Raw genomic sequence first — 21,002 nt, 5'->3', positions numbered from 1 at the left:
CCACTCCTCCTTTTACCGCCCTTTAACTATTAACATGCATATAGAAGTTTTTTAGATCCCTTTCATGTTAGCTGCGAGTCTCTTCTCATACTCTCTTTGCTTCTCTTATTGGTTTTTTCACTTCCCCCCTGAACCTTCTATATTCAGCCTGGTTCTCAATTGTATTATCCGCCTGACATCTGTCATATGCACCCTTTTTCTGCTTTATCTTACTCTCTATCACTTTCTTCATCCTAATACTAAGGACATCGATACCTGTTCTGTTCAGGTGCAACCCGTCCAGCCTGTACAGGTCCCATCTCCCTTAGATCTGATCCCAATGTCCCAGGAATCTAAAGCCCTCCCTCCTGCACCATTTCTCCAACTCTATCCTCTGCTCTATCCTCCTTTTCCTATGATGACTTGCTTGTAGTACTGGGAGTAATCTGTAGACTACTACCTTTGAGGTGCTGCTTGCCAGTTTCTTTCCTGGCTCATTAAACTCTGCCTGCAGGATCTCATCCCTTTTTCTACCTATGTAGTTGTTACCAGTATGGACCATGCCTGCTGGCTGTTCACCCTCCCCCTTCAGATTGCTCTGCAGCCGCCCTGGCATTAGGGAGGCAACATACTGTCCTGGATTCACATCTGCGGCCGCAGAATTCGCCTAACTATAGAATCCCCTATCACTATTACTTTTCCAATCTTCCTCCTGCCCGCCTGTACAGCTGAGCCAACCATGTTGCTGTGGACTAAACTCTGGCTAAACATCCCAAAAGAACCATCACTTTTACCATTATTCAGCACTGAGTGTCTCTTGACGACACAGAGCATGCACAGAGCAATTGCCAAAGTCAGGTTTTCTTGTAGGTTTAAAACAGAAGATTAACTATTTATAGAACAATATTCATTCCTCGAAATGTTTGCAACTCCACTCACACACACATTCACTCTCACATGCACTCTTGAGAAGCTAGATAAAAGGTTAAAGGGTTAGATTTCAAGGTGTGGTAAGTGTTTGTGATTTACAGTAAACCTGTTGAATCTTCCAAGTAGGACAGTCTCTTTTAAAGATTTAGGCCTGGGTGTTTGTAGTCTGAGCTTGTTGTGGCGTTGTAGATTTCTGGTGGTTAAGATTTCAGACTGGAGGTTGCAGTCACTTTCAGTTCTCTGCTGCACCAAGTTGAAGTGTAGAATTAGCAGCAGGGCTACTGCTTCTTGTCTAGGCTGGATTTTTCCACAGCCCCTGGATGAACTGCCTTTTTGTGATGTTACTGTGATCTCCCCCCACCCCCCACTCTCTCTCTCTCTCTCTCTCCAGAGGGTTTCCTTTTCAGGTCAAAGTTCATTATCTTAGCATTTTTTGTTATTTGACACATGGCTTTGTCCCCTGGTGTGACTACACAATGGACCAGAATGTGGAATCCAAGGCCATCCATTAATGTCTGGTTGAGTATCATTCTGTTATGATGTGTCTACTTCACACCTTCTTTGTCTCAGAAGAAATCCATTCAATTCAAGAATTTCTCTTCATAGTTCCAGGATGGGTGTAGTTGACACCTCTTGGTCTAGAATGTATCCTTTCATTCTTTCGAGACAGTGAAGCAGTGTTTGAATACATAGACCAAGTCATCTGACCTTTGGTGGCCATTTTGCAGCCCATTGTCCACTTTTTTACAGGAGAAGTCAATTACAAAGATTCCACATTGAATAAAGTTCATATCTTATAAGCAGGAATGTGATATGTCTTTATTGGGCATGACAACCTCTTTATCTAATTTTATCCTGGCCAATTTTTCTACTATATTCTCCTATACTGTGACCTTGGCCATATCCGAGACAGATGCAGGGAACTAAATTAGTACCTCAGCCAATGCTCTCTACCTCCACAAGATCTTCCTTTTTGTTCCCTAATCAGCCCCACTCTTCCTTTGACTATCCTTCAATTATTTATATGTTAATAAAAGACTTTTAAGTTCCCTTTATTTTACCTGCTAATCTATTTTCATACACTCTTTGCCTCCCTTATTTCATTTTTCAGATCTCCCCTGTACTTTTTGTATTCGGCTTGATTTCTCTATTGAATTACAAATCCAACATTTATCATAAACCTTTTTCTGTTTCATTTTAATCTTTACATTTTTAGTCATCCAGGAAGCTCTACTTTTGGATGCCCTTTCTTCCCTACTTGTGGGAATATATCTATTCTGTATCCGAACTATCTCTTCTTTGAAGGCTTCACATTGCTCATTTACTGTTTACATGTTTTCATTTACATGCTAGTCTTTGATCCGATCCACCTGAGCCAGATCCTTTTTCAACTCACTGAAATTAACCCTCCTCCATTTCAGTATTTTTACATTTGGCTTTCCTGTCCTTTTCCATAACTACTCTAAACTTTAATAATATTGGATCACTGTTGCTCAAAAGTTCTCCCACTGAAACATATCCACTTGCCCCACTTCATTCCCCAGAACTAGATACAGCACTGCTTCCTTCCTCTTTAAGCTGAAAACATCTTCTTCTTCTTTGGCCTCCTTGTCTCGAGAGACAATGGGTAAGCGCCTAGAGGTGGTCAGTGGTTTGTGGAGCAGCGTCTGGAGTGGCTATAAAGGCCAATTCTAAAGTGACAGACTCTTCCACAGGCGCTGCAGATAAAATTGGTTGTCGGGGCTGTAACACAGTTGGCTCTCTCCTTGCACTTCTGTCTTTTTTCCTGCTAACTGCTAAGTCTCTTCGACTCGCCACTCTTTAGCCCCGCCTTAATGGCTGTCCGCCAGCTCTGGCGATCACTGGCCACTGACTCCCACGACTTGCGGTCGATGTCACAGGACTTCATGTCGCGTTTGCGTCTTGCAAACGTCTTTAAAGTGGAGACATGGACGGCCGGTGGGTCTGATACCAGTGACGAGCTTGCTGTACAATGTGTCCTTGGGGATCCTGCCATCTTCCATGCAGCTCACATGGCCAAGCCATCTCAAGCGCCGCTGGCTCAGTGGGGTGTATATGCTGGGGATGTTGGCCGTCTCGAGGACTTCTGCATTGATTGATCAAGAAAGTTCTCTGTACATATTTCAGAAATTCCTCTCCCTCTTTGCCCTTACTCTGTTATTTTTACAGGCTATATTAGGATAATTGAAGTCTAGCCATTATCATGGCTATAGTTCTTGCATCATTCTGTAATTTGTCTACAAATCTGCTCCTTTTTCTTCTTCACATATTTAGTGGCCGATAGTATTCACCCAGCAGAAGAATAGTGCCTCCATTGTTCCTTAGTGCTAATCAAATAGATTCTGTCTTTGAACCCTGAAGTACATCATCCTTTTCTAGTGCTGTGACATTATCTTTGATCAATACTGCCACCATCCTTCTTTTTTTCCCTTCTCTATGTTTCACTATAGCCAGGAATATTAAGTGACCATTATTCCCCTTGTTTGAGCCAGGTCTATTATTACCATGATATCATAATCCAATGTGGCTACTTGTGCCTGCAGGTCACCTATCTTATTTAAAATTTGCGCACAGGTCCACCTCGCATTTTCCCCCTATCAAATCCCTCCCATTTCTGAACTATTCTTTATTTTTAATACTGTTTGTCCCTCCCAGTCCTCTATGTATCTTGTATTTCCTCTCTAATGCTTCATCCTGGTGCCCCTTCCCAAGTTAAATTAGTTTAGTGTTTTATTTTTTGGGTGTAATTTTCAGCTTTGATAGCTGAGCAACACTAGAAGGTGCACTTGTGGTATGTCAGAAAGACTTTGATTGTTAATCCTTTCTGTTGAATCCATTCTTGATTTAGTGTTGCATTTGTCATTACGATTATAAATGCGACACAAAAATTTGAATATGGGCCTGCCAACAAAGTCCTATAAAAGTGTGCATTATTATAATGCATTACATTGCATATAATTTGAACTATTGAATCAAAATTCAACAGCTTAAATAAAAATCACCCTTGTTTTTCAGCAAAATAAACTGGTGAATTAACCGTGGTAATAGCCTCCATATTTGATGTCCACTGTGAATGCGTCATTATGCACTCATTTGAATTCCACATGGCTGATATGAGATGTAGTAAGCACAGAAAGTAGGACAGTGTCACGTGCTTCAGTTCTGTGTGACATTAATCAAATGGGTCATAGAATGTCCTGTCATGTTTCGGACTATAATACACAGGCCAGATCAACTCAGTGAGAATATGGTTGTCCTTGGGAATGCTTTCATTCTGGCTTAAAAGGAAGGTCCGATTGACCAGCACTTTTTAGACGTTGTCAAGCAGCAATGTTGGCCCATTTTTTTTCTATATTGTAAAAGGAAATTACAGGAAGTTGGTGTGAGGTTGAAATGTAAACAGAAGAACTTCATTGAATTCACCATTGGGAAAATATAAGCTGAACTCATCTTAAAGCAATTGGATTTAATACATGTGCAGCCCATGTTGATGGATATTTGGCTTGGTAGATAAAGGACTTGTGCACAATAGCTCCATCCCAATTACTACATCTATTGCCCAGTAACTGCACATATCCAGGTTTCCTACTTTAAGTTAGTATGCAAAAACAAGGATTAGGCAGCATTTAAAAAAAAAATGCTTTTAGTCCAGCAATAAGAAAATGGTTTTTCAGCTCGTATGTAACTAATTGCATCATAGTACTGGAGATGATCAAGCATTTTGTTCCCACAATAAACATCAAAAGACTAGTCATTAAAAAAAAAATCAGGGAATTTGGAGTTGACAGTCCATCATGAATTTTTTTTCCACAACCTGTGAGGATCCCAACACTGCAACTCATTTAATGCTGTTTTTGAATGTTTGAAATGTAATGATGTTGATGGCATCCGTCCGTCTTGCGAGATGAGGGACTGCACCCGCGTGGTACATCATTTCTGGATTGAACATCATCTGTTGTGGCTGTAGAGGCCAGCTTGTGAGTGGCAATGCCTTCTGGAGCTGGCACAGATGAATAACATTGGTTCCAGGTCGACTGATGGTTTTTTACCTTCTGCCGGGCTCTCTTTTCTGCCATCTGGTCATTTCTTTTGTCCTCTGCTTTTTTCCACGCCCTTCCTGACAGCTTGTCTCCAGGCTCTCTGGTCAGCAGCAAGGACTTCCCATGCATCAACTCTGATCCTGGTCACCTTGAGGTCTTGCTTGCAGACATCCTTGTATCGCAGGTGTGGGTTACCTGTTGGCCTTGCCCTGTTGGCAAGTTCGCCATAGAGCATGTCTTTGGGGATGCGGCCATCAGCCAGTCTACTCACATGATGCAGCCAACGGAGTTGTCGCTGACTCGAGGGAAAACATGCTGGGGATCCCCGCACTCTGGTGTGCTTCCATATTTGGCATTCCATCCTGCCAGCAGATGCCCAATATTCGTCTGAGGCAGTGGAAATTGGCACATGGATTGCCAAGGCTGCAGCTGTCATGTCAAAGTTAAGAAGATGAGTGTGGACCAACAGCAAACTAACCGAAATTACAAAGCTCTGTGGGTACCAGGCTTGTGTTCTCAGCACCCTCCTTTTACAGTAGCGAAACATGGACAACCCGAAATGCAATGAGATCAGTGATTTTGGATTTTTATTTGGTGGTGGTGGTCAGGAACTAGTTTATTACTTACACGGAGGTGCCAAATACCCTGATCTCTTGGTGTGCAACGTTTTTAAAAAAAGGAAACTGCAATTATAAAATTCAACATAGTGCAGCTTCATTATTGCAAGCTTCCTTTTTAAAAAATCAAAACTTCCAATATCGTGAGCAGAACATTGATATGGTGAACTCTTCCTGATATATAGAGGTTACAATGGTGTGCTAAAGACTCAGCGTTATGCCTCCAGTCCCCTACACGATGAGTTCATGATTTAAAGTTTTAAAAAATTCTTTCATGGGATGTGGCCAACATTTGTTTCCCATCCGTAAGTGCCCTTGAACTGAGTGGCTTGTTAGGCCACTGTGGGTCTGGAGTCACATGTAAGCCAGACCAAATAAGAATGGCAGATCACCTTCACTAAAGTGAACCAGATGGGTTTTTACGACAATCGATGATAGTTTCTTGGCACCATTACGGAGACCAGGGGCTGAATTTTATGAGCCCCTTAATGTCGGGGGTCATAGCGGGGTGAGAGGGGGGTGCCCGTAAAATTCTTGCAGGAGCGGGCTGCCATGACCCCCGCGCTGAGAAGGCCCCGCTGTATTTTACCGGCAGTGGCGAGGCCTCAGTGCAGCCTTCCCGCAGCTTGGTAGCGGGGCCTTCATTAACAAATTAATTAAAATGAAATGCAATTAAACTTACTTGGTCCTGGCGGCCATCCCATGCCGATTTTATGGCCCCCAGCCACACCTCGCAAGTCTTCGGAACTCCATTCGAAGTTCCGAGGCGAGACACTAGTGGGGAGGAGGGAGGAGTGAAATTATCAGGGCAGGAGGAGGGGGAAAGGGGAAAACACTTTTTATTGGCTCTGGGGATGGTGGGAAAGGGTTGAAGGGCAAATCTTAGAATGATAGAAAGTTTAAGGCACGGAAAGAGGTTGGGGGGAAAGTTCAGGTTTGGAATAAAATAAGTTTTCTGAATATAGGGCAATAAAAAAACCATTGGGGGGGGGGGGTGTTGGGAAAGGGCCCCCCCTCCTCTTAATTATTTTTTACAAGCAAATGAAAAGGAATTTCCCTTTAATAATTTAAATTTTTGCTAAGGACTTGAAGCCCTTTAAAAATGGCACCCACGCGGGGACACTAGACGCTCAGCCCCCTCCATTTAAATGAGCTCCTGTACAAAATATCATGGGCTCAGTGGCGGCGCTTCCAAGTTCAAATGCGCCGCCGCAATATGCAGTGCGCTAATAAAATTCAACCCTAGCTTTCACCAGGGCATTAGCCTGGGCCTTTGGATTACTAGTCCAGTGACATTACCACTATGCCACCCAAGATCAGATGCTGCCATCACAGAAGCTAGCCAACCTTTAGCCACACACACACACACACATACAGTTTTGCAGTATTGGTGTCAGTTGCAGGAGTAGCTCTTCAGCCTGTGCTCTTGGTCATGAAAGGTGCATGGCTGACTCAGAAGGCTTCAAGGGTGTGGAAAAAAATTACCTAAGTATGTGGTTGTGAAAACGGTCAAAAGAGAGAGCTCGAAGTCTTTCCTTCTACATAAGATGTGCAAATCTGCCTGCTTAAAGTTGGACTATATTTTCAAGAGGCTACTCTCATAGGATTCCTAGCAGTGAGTTCATCTGGTCTGAGCATAGGCCTAGGAGCATATCTGTTTTAATGGCTGGTACAGATAAGGGAGGATAAAATACAGATGCTTCATAGACAAATTTTAGGAAACCTCAATGATTATAGTCAGCAATTTACAAACAAAAAAAGTTTATTTAACAATACCATATGTATGCAATTTGCATATCTTTGGTGAAAATAAACATTATAAAACATTTTTATGAACAGAGGGCAACATACATGTTTCTGATGGTGTAATTAAACAGTTTTAAAACCAGTAGGTTCCAATAACCTTTAAGAATCAGATTGGCGGAAGATTTTGGTACAACCTGCAACCAGGCAGTCACTACATATTTTGTAACACCAATCACCAAGTACCTCCAATCTTTCCCCTTTCCTCATTATGATACATCCAATTATTTATTGATTTATAAAAAAATGAAACCAGTTATGTTGGCATTTGAAATATTAAGCATGTCATTTTTTTGGGTTAGAAAGTACTGGAACAAGGAGTATTGGAATAGTGGCATTTGCATCCGTTTGGTTGCTTTTTTCATTTTCTGTATCGATTTCTTAACCACCAATTTATTTTAAAGTGTTTCATTATTCTACAACTACCTGAGCACCAGTCAGGCTTTACTGCATGCAGGATTCAATACAACAATGGAACAAGATATAAATTACATAATGTAAGCTCAGGCAGAATGCCACAACCAGCTTGAGAAATAAAATATATGTATAACATTAACAGCTTTAAGATAGACAGCTATGGCAGTAAACCTCTACTCTGCAGATTTCGCTGAATCAAATCACCCAATGCAAAATGTACTAATTTTGTCCCATTACGATTCTTGACTGACAGGATTATTAGAAGAGCTTTTCAGGTTCTCACTCCACTCCAAAACATAGTGGCCAAAAGAGGTGTTGGACACATCTCCCCTACAATTAGAATTTATATACCAGACTTATCAACACCTAGAATTACACCCCCAGATATTGCTTCCATTTTTAATGGGAGGCTGTTCATAATTTTGGACACCTGCTGGGAAAAAGAATTAAAAACCCAGTGGATCACTTCAAAGTGGAGACAAAAGCCCCATACTTGGCCTCGGGCTGGTGGGGGAGTGGGGTGGGAGGGTTAGGAAAAAGAGAGTGAAAGCTGCCATGGTTTCCCGCATCTGATTTTTTATTATTCATTTATGGGACATGGGTGTTACTGGCAAGGCCAGCATTTATTGCCCATCTATAAAATGCCTGCGAGATGGTGGTAAAACACCAGGAACTGCTGCAATCCACATGGTGAAAGTACTCCCATAGTGCTGTTAGGTTTGGAGTTCCTGGATTTTGTCCCAGTGCGTGAGTGCATGTTTAAGGTGGTGGATAGGGTGCCACTCAAGTGGGCTGCTTTTCTGGATGGTTTCAAGCTTCTTGAATGGTATTAGGAGCTGAACTCATCCAGACAAGTGGAGAGTATTCCATCACACTCCTGACTTATGCCTTGTAGATGGTGGAAAGGCTTTTGGGAATCAGAAAGTGAGACACTAACTGCAGAATACCTAGCTTCTAACCTGCTTTTTAGCCACAGCAATTATGTGGCTGTTCGAGTTAAGTTTCTGGTCAATGGTGACCACCCCCTACCCCCAAGATAATGATGGTGGGAGACTTCACAATGGACTGTCAAAGGGAGGTGGTTAGACTCTTCCTTGTTGGAAGGTGGTCATTGCTGGCATTTGGGTGGCACGAATGTTAGTTGGCACTTATCAGTCCAAGCCCCAATGTTGTCCAGATCTTGCTCCATGCAGGCACAAACTATTTCATTACGAGGAGTTGCGAATGGAACTGAACGCTGCAATCAGTAACAAACTTCCCCACTTCTGACCTCATAATGGAAGTAAGGTCATTGAAGTAGCTGCTGAAAATGGTTAGGCCTAGGACACTGCCCTGAGGAATTCTTGCAGAGATTATTGGTCTGCAACAACCACAACCATCTTCCTTTGTGCTTGGTATGACTCCAGCGCGTGAAGAGTTTTACTTTCTAGGGACCCCTGTTGGAAAGTAAATATGGTTGTTTTTGTCATAAAGTCTCAAATGTGATATCATCTCCATTCATAGCAACAACACTCGCTGTGTGGGCTCACATGAAGAATTATCACTTGTGCAGTGTAAATAAAGGAGGGCTGCAGGTTCCCACAGAACTATACACCAGTATGAACTGCCACATTGCAGTGAGAAAGGGAGAAATAATGAAACAAAGGGGAAAAGCACCAGATTTCACGTACATACTCCAAGCAAATTTGTATCACCACCATCCACTGTGCAAATTAAACATATTGGGTCAGGCTAAGGACCTTTGTCACTCCTCCATTTTGCATCATTCCATTCCTGGGAGGTTTAATGTTTTATTTATAAATAATACTTTTTTTTAAATCTCTGTCATTTTAACTGCAATCTTAAATGCAAAGTTAGGATAATGTTACTTAAGCAATAAAATTCATGCAACTGGCCACTATTTGGTGTGCTGCAGCAGTTACATTATTGTGTACCAGGTAGAGTGTCTAGCCAGACAAGCAGTAGGGAATTTCGCATTTCAACTGTTTTTTTTTTGCACATATCTGAACAGAACAATTCATTTACTACAATAGCAGGGGAGTGTAAGCCCACCCCTAACACTGGGTTGGAAAAGTGAACCAGTTCTATTGTGTTTCCAACCATTTCTGTAAGCTCTCAGCATAGGATCCATGCTTGATATTGATCTGATCCACATGGCACCATTGGATAGAGATGCAATAGAAATATGGATGTGTGGTACAGAACAATCAAGTTTGAATTTTTTGCTCTGTCCTGAACTGAATCACTGGTCTTCAAAAAGCAATGATATCAGCATTTCAGACATCATTGAAATTAGATACAACTGGAGCAAACTCAAGGGAATGCCTGCTAAGGAAAGGCAACGTAAATTCTTTCATTGCTCATGAAAACAGCATGTAACTGGCCTGTGCTGAATTAACTGATCTCAACTGGAATCGCTGTAGGAATTGGCCTCAGCACCACTTATCTACAGAGCGGAAAATCATCTATAGTTTCCTTCCTAATACTACCTTGAGCCTGACCCCATTGGAATGTGTAGATCAGGTGCTGACAGGATCAAACACATTAGCAATGCCTGTAGAACTGTATCTGAGAATGCAATCAATGGCTTTGGAGGGTGGTGGAAAGAGAGAATTGTCAAAACAAAACTCCTGCTACTTCTGGAGGAATTCCTTTTTTACTTCTAGCTTTCCCTGCTGGCTCAGTTGGTGAAATCACTGTTCAGTGTAACTATGCTTCACAGGAAGGATGGTCCCAGTTTCAATCCGCAATCTATCTTTGTTTGCACATGATTATCTGCTTGGGCGAGGTACCAGAGGGTAATGAGCAAGTATGAAAAAGCCCAATTTATAAGAGGAAACCAGTGCTTGCTCAGCTCCAAAACCCCACTTAAAAAACATATATTAAGAAATACAATGAGACAACAAATCAAATAATAGGTCATTATAATTGAGAAATAACTTGTTTAGATTTCAAATTGACCAGTTGATAAGAGGTACAGATAGCCATTAACTTTAATGCAGTTGTTGAACTGGTGGCCATTTTGTTTTCTGTGGCAGCTACTGTAAAATCTGTTCATTCCTGGGACGTTTAATGTTTTATTTATAAATAATACTTTTTTTTTATCTCTGTAATTTTAACTGCAATCTTAAATACAAAGTTAGGATAATGTTACTTAAGCAGTAAAATTCATGCAACTGGCCACTATTTGGTGTGCTGCAGCAGTTACATTATTGTGTACCAGGTAGAGTGTCTAGCCAGACAAGCAGTAGGGAATTTCGCATCTCACTATGCTGAAAACTTGCATTGTGTTAGCCGACTGCTTTCCAGCATAGCCCCAAATCAATAGCTTTTGGCAACCTGCCAAGTCTTGGACTTTAGGTAAGTTAATGTGGGTTTCTCAACTGTTTGGCATGGAGATTCTCACCTGATGATGGGTTTCTGTACATGATCCAAAAAATGGAACTTACAGGCTGTTTATTTATACTAACACTCAACTGCTGGTAGCAGTTGAGAAACAGGAAGACAATGGTCGACGAGTTGTGCGAGTGTATCTCAATGATAGCAGGATAACAGTGCCGCAATTAAATTTTGAAGCTTAGGAAGAATGCCTACCTGCCAGTGTAATGAAAACGGGAACATTTGATTGAGAAACTATTTACTTTGCTTTAAAAAAAATTGTACTGAGCATATAGACCATAATAAGTGGGATTGGTGTCAAAATAAAAAGTCTTTCAAAGCTAGTCCATTGTTAATGACGGAGTATTTCTGGATTCTGGGGAAAAGAATTTTGGAACTGATTTAACTAAAAAGTAAATGTTAACAATGAAAACAGGACACAGTAAATATGACATTTTACAGTTTGCTTTTCTGCTTGTAAGAAAAGTAAATTAATGTATGTATGTAGATATGTGACCATAGAGTGTCTTTGATACCTGTATATTGCATAGGTGTGCTCAACCTGTGTTGCTGAGGTGGGATGTTAGAAGTTAATTAGCTTATGCTACTGAAATAGTAACATCCTGTAACTGGCTCAAAGTAGCCAATGAATAATCTTAACAACATTCATAATATTTTGTTAAATTACTGTGCCCTCTTTCCCACCCCCCCCCCCTTCCCTCCCACCAACACCATACAAGACATGAAAGCTCCCAATGTTAGTCTGTGGAAACTTGTCCTCAGCCCTCTCCCTCCATTCATGTGGGCAGAGGGAGTGGAAAAGGGCCTTAACTCAGGAAAAATAAGTAAATGAAAGCCAAACTGGCATCCCTTCAGACACGGACAAGGATGTCTGCACATATTCAATCCCACTGGGCTACTTCCTTGTGTTAAACATTACACGAGGCATGTCCAAATTATAGACATACATTTTACCTCACTGTGGACTTTGTGAAAACACTGGTGAGCAACAAAAATCTGGCAAACAGTTTACTGACAGGAAATGACTATTACCGAGCAGCTTGAATATGTGATGCAACACTCTATACATTGGAACAAGAAGAAAGCTCCCCACCCTATCTCTCCCTTGGTACACAATGTACTTTTACTGGTCTTACAAGAGGTTTAATTTCTATATCAGACCTGTTAGCTTTCCCTAGGACCATATCAACATGAAACTGTTGAGAAACCTCAAACTTCAGCAAAAATTTGCCATGTTTGGCTGATATCAGAACACAAGTTTAAAAAATATACTTTGTTTTTAAAAGAGAAAAACCTTTTATTCAGAAAGGGCATTATTCCCTGGTATTGGCAAATAGCCCATCCTCCCTGTACATTCCTGTTATTACTTGTATTTTGCTACAAGACCAATAAGAAGCAGATTGTTTTGTGCCAGCTGCCCTGTGCTTTTTCAAATGAAGAAACTTTGCATCATCATTGTGCTTTCCCCCCCCCCCCCCCCCCGCCACAAAAATCAGCAGTGCTAATTAGCCTCCAAAAATCACTGGGATCAGAAAACAATGAAAAAACAAAGGAGAAAAATATAATCTAGTGAAGGGCTGAAGATTTCTCACTACAGATGGCACAAAATAGCAGGCAATGAAAAGTGCTTCTTAAAGGGTTTCCCCAGGTATCCAAAATTAGATGGTTCACTTCCAGAAATATGCTTTCCATGGACAAAACTAGATCATTCCTAACACAAGAAAGCTGATGTGTTGGCTCAAATTTCAGTTGGTAAAAGGGAGGCATTGGCACCAAAAAGTTTGGACATCTGAGATTCTATTATGTAGATCTACAAGATCTGGGAGTCCTGCATACTTCGGGATTGAATTTCAACTCCCAGTGAAGGAAGGAGATTGCTAAATCACTTGCAGGCCCAAATTTCAGGCCTGTGGTATTTTAACTAATGTGCCTCATCTGCATATTTCCAGTCAGCTGCCCATCTGAAATGGGCAGAAAGTAGAAGCTGGTTGGCAGGTGGCAATGGAAGTTTGGACAGCCAAATGCCATAGCTCAGCAGCAAAGGTAGGCTCCCTGGCAAACAGGTAAATCATGGAGAGCGGATGCAGTCTGGGGCAGGAAAGCCCACAACTTTCCTTGTGGGTCCCAAAGCAGCACTCCTGGCTTAGCTTGCATGGCATTTATCGTTCCTTCGGACCACTGTTGATCTACGTCAACATGGTGGGAAATTTGCAGTGGCTACCCTGCTCAAGCCCAATTTAAAATCTAATCAGAGACTCTAATTAGGTTAAGTTTACAAGGCTCTTGTATGTTTCCAATGGGCACCTCATCTACCAAACTGCAGTGAGCAGTTAAAGTGGGATGGTAAAGCTATAGGCTACAACTTAAAGGCCACCCCCATCCCCAGCATGTTCCCATTGAGGGGTGGGTAAAATTTCTCTCCTCGCCCTTGTCTGTGAAAGTTAAAGCATTTTGCATGGATATACATTCGGGTGTTTTATATGGAGGTCCTGCATCAGCAAAGGGACCGTTAACAATGCATGTTACTGTAGAAGTCTTACTATCACTGCACTATCAAAATCTTCTCGTGGCTCTGAGCTTCCACAGCAGTGGACTACCAGTATATTAGCAATTCCTAGTACAATAAGCCAACATTAGCAAGTAAAGAAAATTAATGGATCCAATTGCATCCCCACCCCACCACATAAAAAGACATGATACTGAATCCATTGCCAATAAGTAGGACTTATTGAACATTGCGCCTATTAGAACATTTGGACTAGACTATAATACCATATTGTAATAGTATGGCATTTCTTGAGACATGATTGCCAGTCCAAATCAAGGATTAGAAGAATCGCACAAAAAAGATACCCCTAGTGTCAATACACTACCACAGAGTAGTAATCAGATCAGTTTTTCATTGGTGATTTTCCATTGTGATGAGGCAAGAAAAACTCTGGTGAGAGATTAATTCTACTGTTTTCACACAATTTCTGGCATTAGTAAAGGCCGGGCAGCTGGCAACCTTTCCATCCACTTCTGCAGCTGGAGATGGAACAAAAACACTTTCATAGAATAACAAAGCTAAGAAAAAAGCAAGCACATTTAAATGAGTTACAAAGCCCTACTCTCGTCAATGAGGAAGTCATAAGTCACGAGCATAAACATCACCTCGCGTCCAGGATTCAACAGCATTGCACTTCAACAGATCAATTATTTTATATAATGTATTGTTGAATTAAAAATCAATAGTATGTTGCACACTGGTTTTCATTCTAAAGGCCATGCTCAGTGGTGTTTAAAGATATTGCTTGCTTACGTAAAGGTAATCCAATCCTCTTTGATGCAACCACTACTGTACTATCTTTTGATACAGTCACCACAGGCCTCCCAGAAGGTTATTATAAGGTATATAATATTATCAGTTTAATACAACCAACTGTGGCTTTTGTTTGAACAATTTGATTTATACAGGTAATCTTCTCCCACCAATTTCTGCAAATGCCATCACAGTTCTCCAAAGATCATGGAAGCACAACCATTTGTGATGGCATTTAAAAAAATTTTTTAAATATAACAAACTGCATAGCAATGTCAACTTCATTTTTTTAAAACTTCATTCCAATGTAAAGTGCAGCCTTCTTACTGGCCTCCACTAATTTAGCTGATTGCAGCCTGGGGAGCAGTTAAGAGGCACTACAAATACCTTCAGTGCGAGGAGGGAAAATATACCCACTTTCCAACATCTTGGAACATCTGCTGATTATCCAGTGACCCATGTTAGAAAGAGTGTGTATTTGGACATCAATAAGGACTGACTTGCCTTGCTGTGATATACCGCACAGTCAGTCAAATAGCCAGTTGAGTTAGCCTATGCATGAAGAATGGCGCTTACTGGGGGCTCCTCATGTCAGTGGAGCTGTGTCCCAACACCTGAGAGAGGATGATTTAAATCCAGGGACATTTACCAGTGATGTATAATCAGAGGCAGTTCAATGTTGTCTGGAAACTAAGGCAACCATATTGCAGAAAGGAAAAAAAATGAGAGAGGGTTAACTTTTTAAATATCACCAACGTGCTAGGTTGAAAAATACAGTATATGATCTCCAGGGTGTCTGAAATATTGCCAAGCCCCACCACCCCTTTTCAACCCTGAATACTTATGTTTACATTTTATCAATTAAAAAAAAATCTTTTCTCACTTTCCAACAGCTTGAAATTTTAGCCAATAAAACAGTCTGAAGACCTACTCTGGCATGCAGGCTGATCCATTGCATATGTTGGTTGCTATAAAGTCCACTTTTAAAGAATTGATACAACCCCATGGAGAACTTCTTGTTTGAGAAAGGTGCAAACACATGGCAGTTTACATAGAAGGGCAAACACCTCAGTCTTCGTATGGCTTTTTTCTTCCTTTTGAGAAGGAATTCCATTGAAGAATATTGCCACATTGACACACAAAGGCAGAGAAGGGAGGAGACAGGCTATTTCACGCTATGTTTTTCATTCCGGCTTTTTCCTGGTTTATTGACTAAAGAATCCAGGCACATATGGATTCCAGCAAGGTGCAAAAGTGAGCCAGCAGCCTCCTTCAGCTCTTCATCAACTTCTTGCTGCACTGTTCTGCAGCTTTTTCCAGCCAAATGCAACATACTAGCGCTGTCATTTCCACATCGCTGGGATTTGTAAGCATGGGCATTTAACAGATTATTTGATTCATTCTCGCAGTCATCTACCTCAGACTCTTCATCACTATGGAAGCCTTCACTACCGTCGCTGCCGCCACGGCTAGCTTTCGGAATGAACTCATAGACTTCCTCCACAGAGGAGAAGGATGAAACACTGGATCTGGACTCACTGCAGTGAGACACAGTGCCATTTACACTGTAATTGTGATCTTCTTTAGGATCATTATTGACGACTGGTAAACCGGACAGACTCTTGCCAGCTTTCTGCAATGGAGAAGTTTCCACATTTTCCCTGAAACAGGGGAAAATCAAATTTAAATGAAAGCAATTCAAAATTTGTTAACATGGTACCCATTTTCAAAAAGCACATGTAAGCAACAATACATTTTTTATGGATTCAGTTATCAGGAGTAATCCTGAGGATTATCTGTACAATTATAGACAGTAGTCAACATGGATTCAGAGGGGGAAACTCCTACCTTATTAACCTCCTTTACTTTTGGAAATGGCGCCTCAGGTGGATGGTGGAAAGTCACCTATACTTACAGAAAGCATTTGATAAAGATAAATTAGGCTGTACTTAAGCCAAAAATGGTGGGGATATATATTGGGAATAGATAAATAAACTGAAGAATAGAAATGAGCAGATACTATTTGGAGGAGTTGTGTTAGAATGGGGAAATGCAGAGTTGGGTAATGCAGGTACTGTTGTGGTAAGTACTATTGTTTACACCAATTGACTTCAGTTCAGAAATTCAATGCAAATTGGTCAGATGGAGCATCAGTGGAATTAGAGGAGAAAGCTTGGGAAGAACAAAATTAGTTAGACAATGCCAATATATGCAAGTGGGCACAGGTAAAAAGAAAAGGTAGCGACACATGTACTCCAAGAACAGTGTTGATATAACTAAGTATAATGGTGAAAGAGATTTAGGGGTCCATCACCAAGATGCCTATTTGCACCTCCATAACATCGCTCATCTCTGCCGCTGCCTCAGTTCATTTGCAGCTAAAACCCTCACCCATGCCTATGTTCCCTCTAGACTTAACTATTCCAATGCTCTACTGGCTGGCCTCCCAACATGCATCCTCCATAAAAATGAGCTGATGCAAAATTCTGCTGCCCATGTCCTATCTCGCACCAAGTCCCATTCACCCACTACCCCTGTGCTTAATGAACTACAATGACTCCTGGACTGGCAACACCTGGATTTTAAAATTCTCATCCTTGCTTTCAAAACCTTCCATGGCCTCGTGCCTCCCCATCTCTGTAACTTCCTCCAGCCCTACAACCCTTGGGGATCTCTGCACTCTTCCAATTCTGGCCTCTCATGTATTCCTGATTTTGATCAGTCTACCATTGGCAGCCGTGCCTTCAGCTACATAGGAATTAGGCTCTGGAATTTCCTTCCTTAACCACTCCCTGACTTCATTTCTCTCTCTTCCTTTAAAGACACTCCTTAAAACCTACATCTTTGACCAAGTTTTCCTGTCCTAATATCTCTTTCTATAGCTCGGTGTCAAATTTTGTTTGGTAACACTCCTGTGAAGCACCTTGACATATTTTACTGTGTTAAAGGCGCTATAGAAATGCAAGTTGTTGTTTTAGCAATTAACAACAGAAATAGAATGCCTGAACTATACAGTCAAAACAGCCCAGTACAAATCAGCGGAATTTATCATCAAACTGTACAAGGCCCGAGACAGACCACACATTGAGTACTGTGTGCAGTCAGGTCACCAAGACACAAGACAGACATTCAAGCATTGGAGGATAATCCAGAGAGAAGAGCCACAAGACTGATTCCAAGTGTCAAAGAACTGAGATATGAACAAAGGCTGGAGAAACTTGTGCTTTTCAGCTCATAAGAATGGAATTTTATTGAAATTTGTGAAATGGCAAATGCAAAGGAAAGAGTGGATAAGGAAAATTATTCAAATCCTTAGTTTGAAGCAAAGAACAAAGACTTCAGGTAAACATCAAATTGGTTCTTTTTTTCCCCACATGCAATGGACTTCCAGTTAGAGTAGTGAAACTGAAAACCCTATCTATTTTTAATAAACAAACAAACAAACAATCTGATGCTGCAGATCTTTCTGGACAGATAAACAGATAGGCCAAATGGTCGTCCTCAATCTTGTTCACAATATGATCATGTATGAAGTCATTTAACTTGATGGTCGTTAGAGCATTGCATTTAACGAGAAATGCCAGGAATTAAAGTATTGTCACTCATTCTCAAAATATTTTGCCATCTGTATTGTGGTTCTGAAATGATACTCATTGGTCTGAAAGTTTTGGGATTATGCATACAAGTGGTTGGCATTTATGACTTGGCATGCCATTTTTAGCCTCGAATTTTCTAACGCTCTATTTAATTTTTTTTATTGGGGAGGGAGGGAGGTGATCGGTAAGTACATAAACTTTTGCCCAACAATCTGCTAGCAATTTGACTGAAATTTGCAAACAAGTTAAAAACAGTCTAGCTAGGCATTGAATGGGTGATGAAGATGGCTATCTGTCCCCATTTTGTTGAGGTAATCAATAACTGAAAAATATCTCCCCACCCCTCTCTAATAATACCTTTCATAGCACAAAACAGCTTTGGATTAGCATCCAGGCCAATTCTAAAATTCCATTTCCAAATTACCCTGTGAAGCAATTCACTTTCTTGAATACAATTATAATCTACAAACTGGAGTAAGCCAATACCACAGACTGGTTTTATTCTTCTCTCAAGTGCTGAGGTCAACTGTAGCATCCCTGCTACTGGTCTGGCTGAGGTCAGCTGACTCACCACAAAGCAGAGGTGAGACCAGAGACCTCCTTACTTGGTACTGCTCTATTCCAATTGGTTGAATTAATCACTGCGCTCATAGGATTTTCTTTTCAAGTGAGGTAATTTTCCACCACCTTCACACCCAGGGACAGAGGGGAAGGATCAGTCACTATACAGCAGCAAACTGAACATTGCTTTACCTTGTTCTGCATGCAGTTTCAGACATTTTCACTGTAATGGGGGCAAGCTTTGAAAATGCACGTTTGTGACTCCGTTTTCGGCTTAACGTTGAACTGTGTTGCTGAGATGGCCCACCTGCCAAAATATGTAAAAGTGGAGACATGTTGACAATCACTTACTGAAGATGAATAGAGGAAACAATTTGATTTTACACTCTGCATGTGTTTGGGAAGCCCTTCCCCTTTTAAATAAGAATATTTTAAAGATCAAGTTAGGGGAGCTTATTGGTTTTATTGTCAAAGGAATGGGGTTGTAATTCAACTTTTTTTTTAAATGACAGAACTGTTCATACTATTTTACTAGGCTATTGGTTTTCTCCAATTTCTATTGCTGCAGAATGACATCAGAAAGCTGAGCCGTTGATGCCAGTACTTACATTTTTTATTAGTTCTTTATTTAGCGTTTCAGTAAAATTACTTCAGGTAATCTTCAATCTCTGGAAACTGGGGTCATCACAGATTGTGTGGCAAGTTCTAAAAGAGAGCCTCAACTGAATTTTCTGGGCTTAGTTTGTGTTTTTAAAAATATGACAGGGTCATTCTCCCATGGCTCAGTTGCTAAGTATGGAACAAAGACTGTGGGGTGAATTTTAACCCACAAGTTGGTTGAGAAGTTAAAATGTTAAAAATCTCAAACCCAACACCAATCAGACACTTCTAGGTTTAAGGCAGGTGGGACAAATGGCGGGCAGCCAACCTATCCCCAGGAGGTGGGCTAGACGTTTTAATATTTTAATGTGACTGGCAGCCTCAGATTTAACCTGTTTTACAAGTTTAACCCTGGCCAGGCACATTTCCCGTGGGAAGCGAGGACAGCATCGGGGAAACGGCAAGTAAGTGCCTTTTACAGCACTGCTTGTGAGCCAGGAGGAGCAGGTGTGCTTCCGTCAAGCTTACCTTCTTCCCTGTAAGCGGACCCACTCCGCCACCCGCCCCCCCCCCCCCCCCCCCGCCCCGGGAATAGGGCATTGGCACCCCTGTCCCCCCAGGACAAAGATCGGAACATCAGAACACAAAAAGCAGGACAAGTCCAACCCGGCCAATTACTGCCCCATCAGCCTACTCTCAATCATCAGTAAAGTGATGGAAGGTGTCATCAACAGTGCTATCAAGCAGTACTTGCTTCGCAATAACCTGCTCAGTGACGCTCAGTTTGGGTTCCGCCAAGGCCACTCAGCTCCTGACCTCATTGCAGCCTTGGTTCAAACATGGAAAAAAGAGCTGAACTCAAGAGATGAGGTGAGAGTGACTGCCCTGGACATCAAGGCAGCATTTGACCGAGTATGGCATCAAGGAGCCCTAGCAAAACTGAGGTCAATGGGAATCAGGGGGAAAACCCTCCGCTGGCTGGTGTCATACCTAGCGCAAAGGAAGATGGTTGTGGTTGATGGAGGTCAATCATCTGAGCTCCAGGACATCACTGCAGGAGTTCCTCAGGGTAGTGTCCTAGGCCCAACCATCTTCAGCTGCTTCATCAATGGCCTTCCTTCAATCATAAGGTCAGAAGTGGGGATGTTTGCTGATGATTGCACAATGTTCAGCACCATTCGTGACTCCTCAGATACTGAAGCAGTCAGTGTTGAAATGCAGCAAGACCTGGACAATATCCAGGCTTGGGCTGATAAGTGGCAAGTAACATTTCCGCCACCCAAGTGCCGGGCAATGACCGTCTCCAACAAGACAGAATCTAACCATCTCCCCTTGACATTCAACGGCATTACCATCCCTGAATCCCCCACTATCAACATCCTAGGGGTTACCATTGACCAGAAACTGAACTGGAGTGGCCATATAAATACCGTGGCTACAAGAGTAGGTCAGAGGCTAGGAATCCTGAGGTGAGTAACTCACCTCCTGACTCCCCAAAGCCTGTCCACCATCTACAAGGTACAAGTCAGGAGTGTGATGGAATACTGTCCACTTGCCTGGATGGGTGCAGCTCCAACAACACTCAAGAAGCTCGACACCATCCAGGACAAAGCAGCCCGCTTGATTGGCACCCCATCTACAAACATTCACTCCCTCCACCACAGTGGCAGCAGTGTGTACCATTAATAAGATGCACTGCAGCAATGCACCAAGGCTCCTTAGACAGCACCTTCCAAAC

The 21,002-nt window shown here is 41.8% G+C and overlaps 1 protein-coding gene and 1 long non-coding RNA gene across 8 annotated transcripts in view; one reads left to right on the top strand and one right to left on the bottom strand.

The window, feature by feature from the left end:
• The window catches only part of LOC137376526 (uncharacterized), a 154,077-nt gene that overhangs the window by 38,765 nt on the left and 94,310 nt on the right, over positions 1–21,002 (top strand). The gene's annotated exons all lie outside the window — the stretch shown is intronic.
• LOC137376525 (forkhead box protein N2-like) overlaps positions 12,680–21,002 on the bottom strand; it is a 67,599-nt gene continuing 59,276 nt past the window's right edge. For all 5 annotated transcript variants that reach the window (XM_068045236.1, XM_068045237.1, XM_068045235.1 and 2 more), the window contains 2 exons: positions 18,857–18,971; positions 12,680–16,168 (listed from right to left, as the gene is read on the bottom strand). In XM_068045236.1, the coding sequence (XP_067901337.1) occupies positions 15,673–16,168; positions 18,857–18,971 (611 nt within the window). In that variant the 3' untranslated portion in view covers positions 12,680–15,672. The remainder of the gene's footprint in view (positions 16,169–18,856; positions 18,972–21,002) is intronic.

Source organism: Heterodontus francisci, chromosome 13, assembly GCF_036365525.1.
Source record: "Heterodontus francisci isolate sHetFra1 chromosome 13, sHetFra1.hap1, whole genome shotgun sequence".
NCBI lineage: Eukaryota > Metazoa > Chordata > Chondrichthyes > Heterodontiformes > Heterodontidae > Heterodontus > Heterodontus francisci.
Note: the sequence above shows the minus strand (reverse complement) of the source record. Positions and strands in the feature narration are given on the sequence as shown.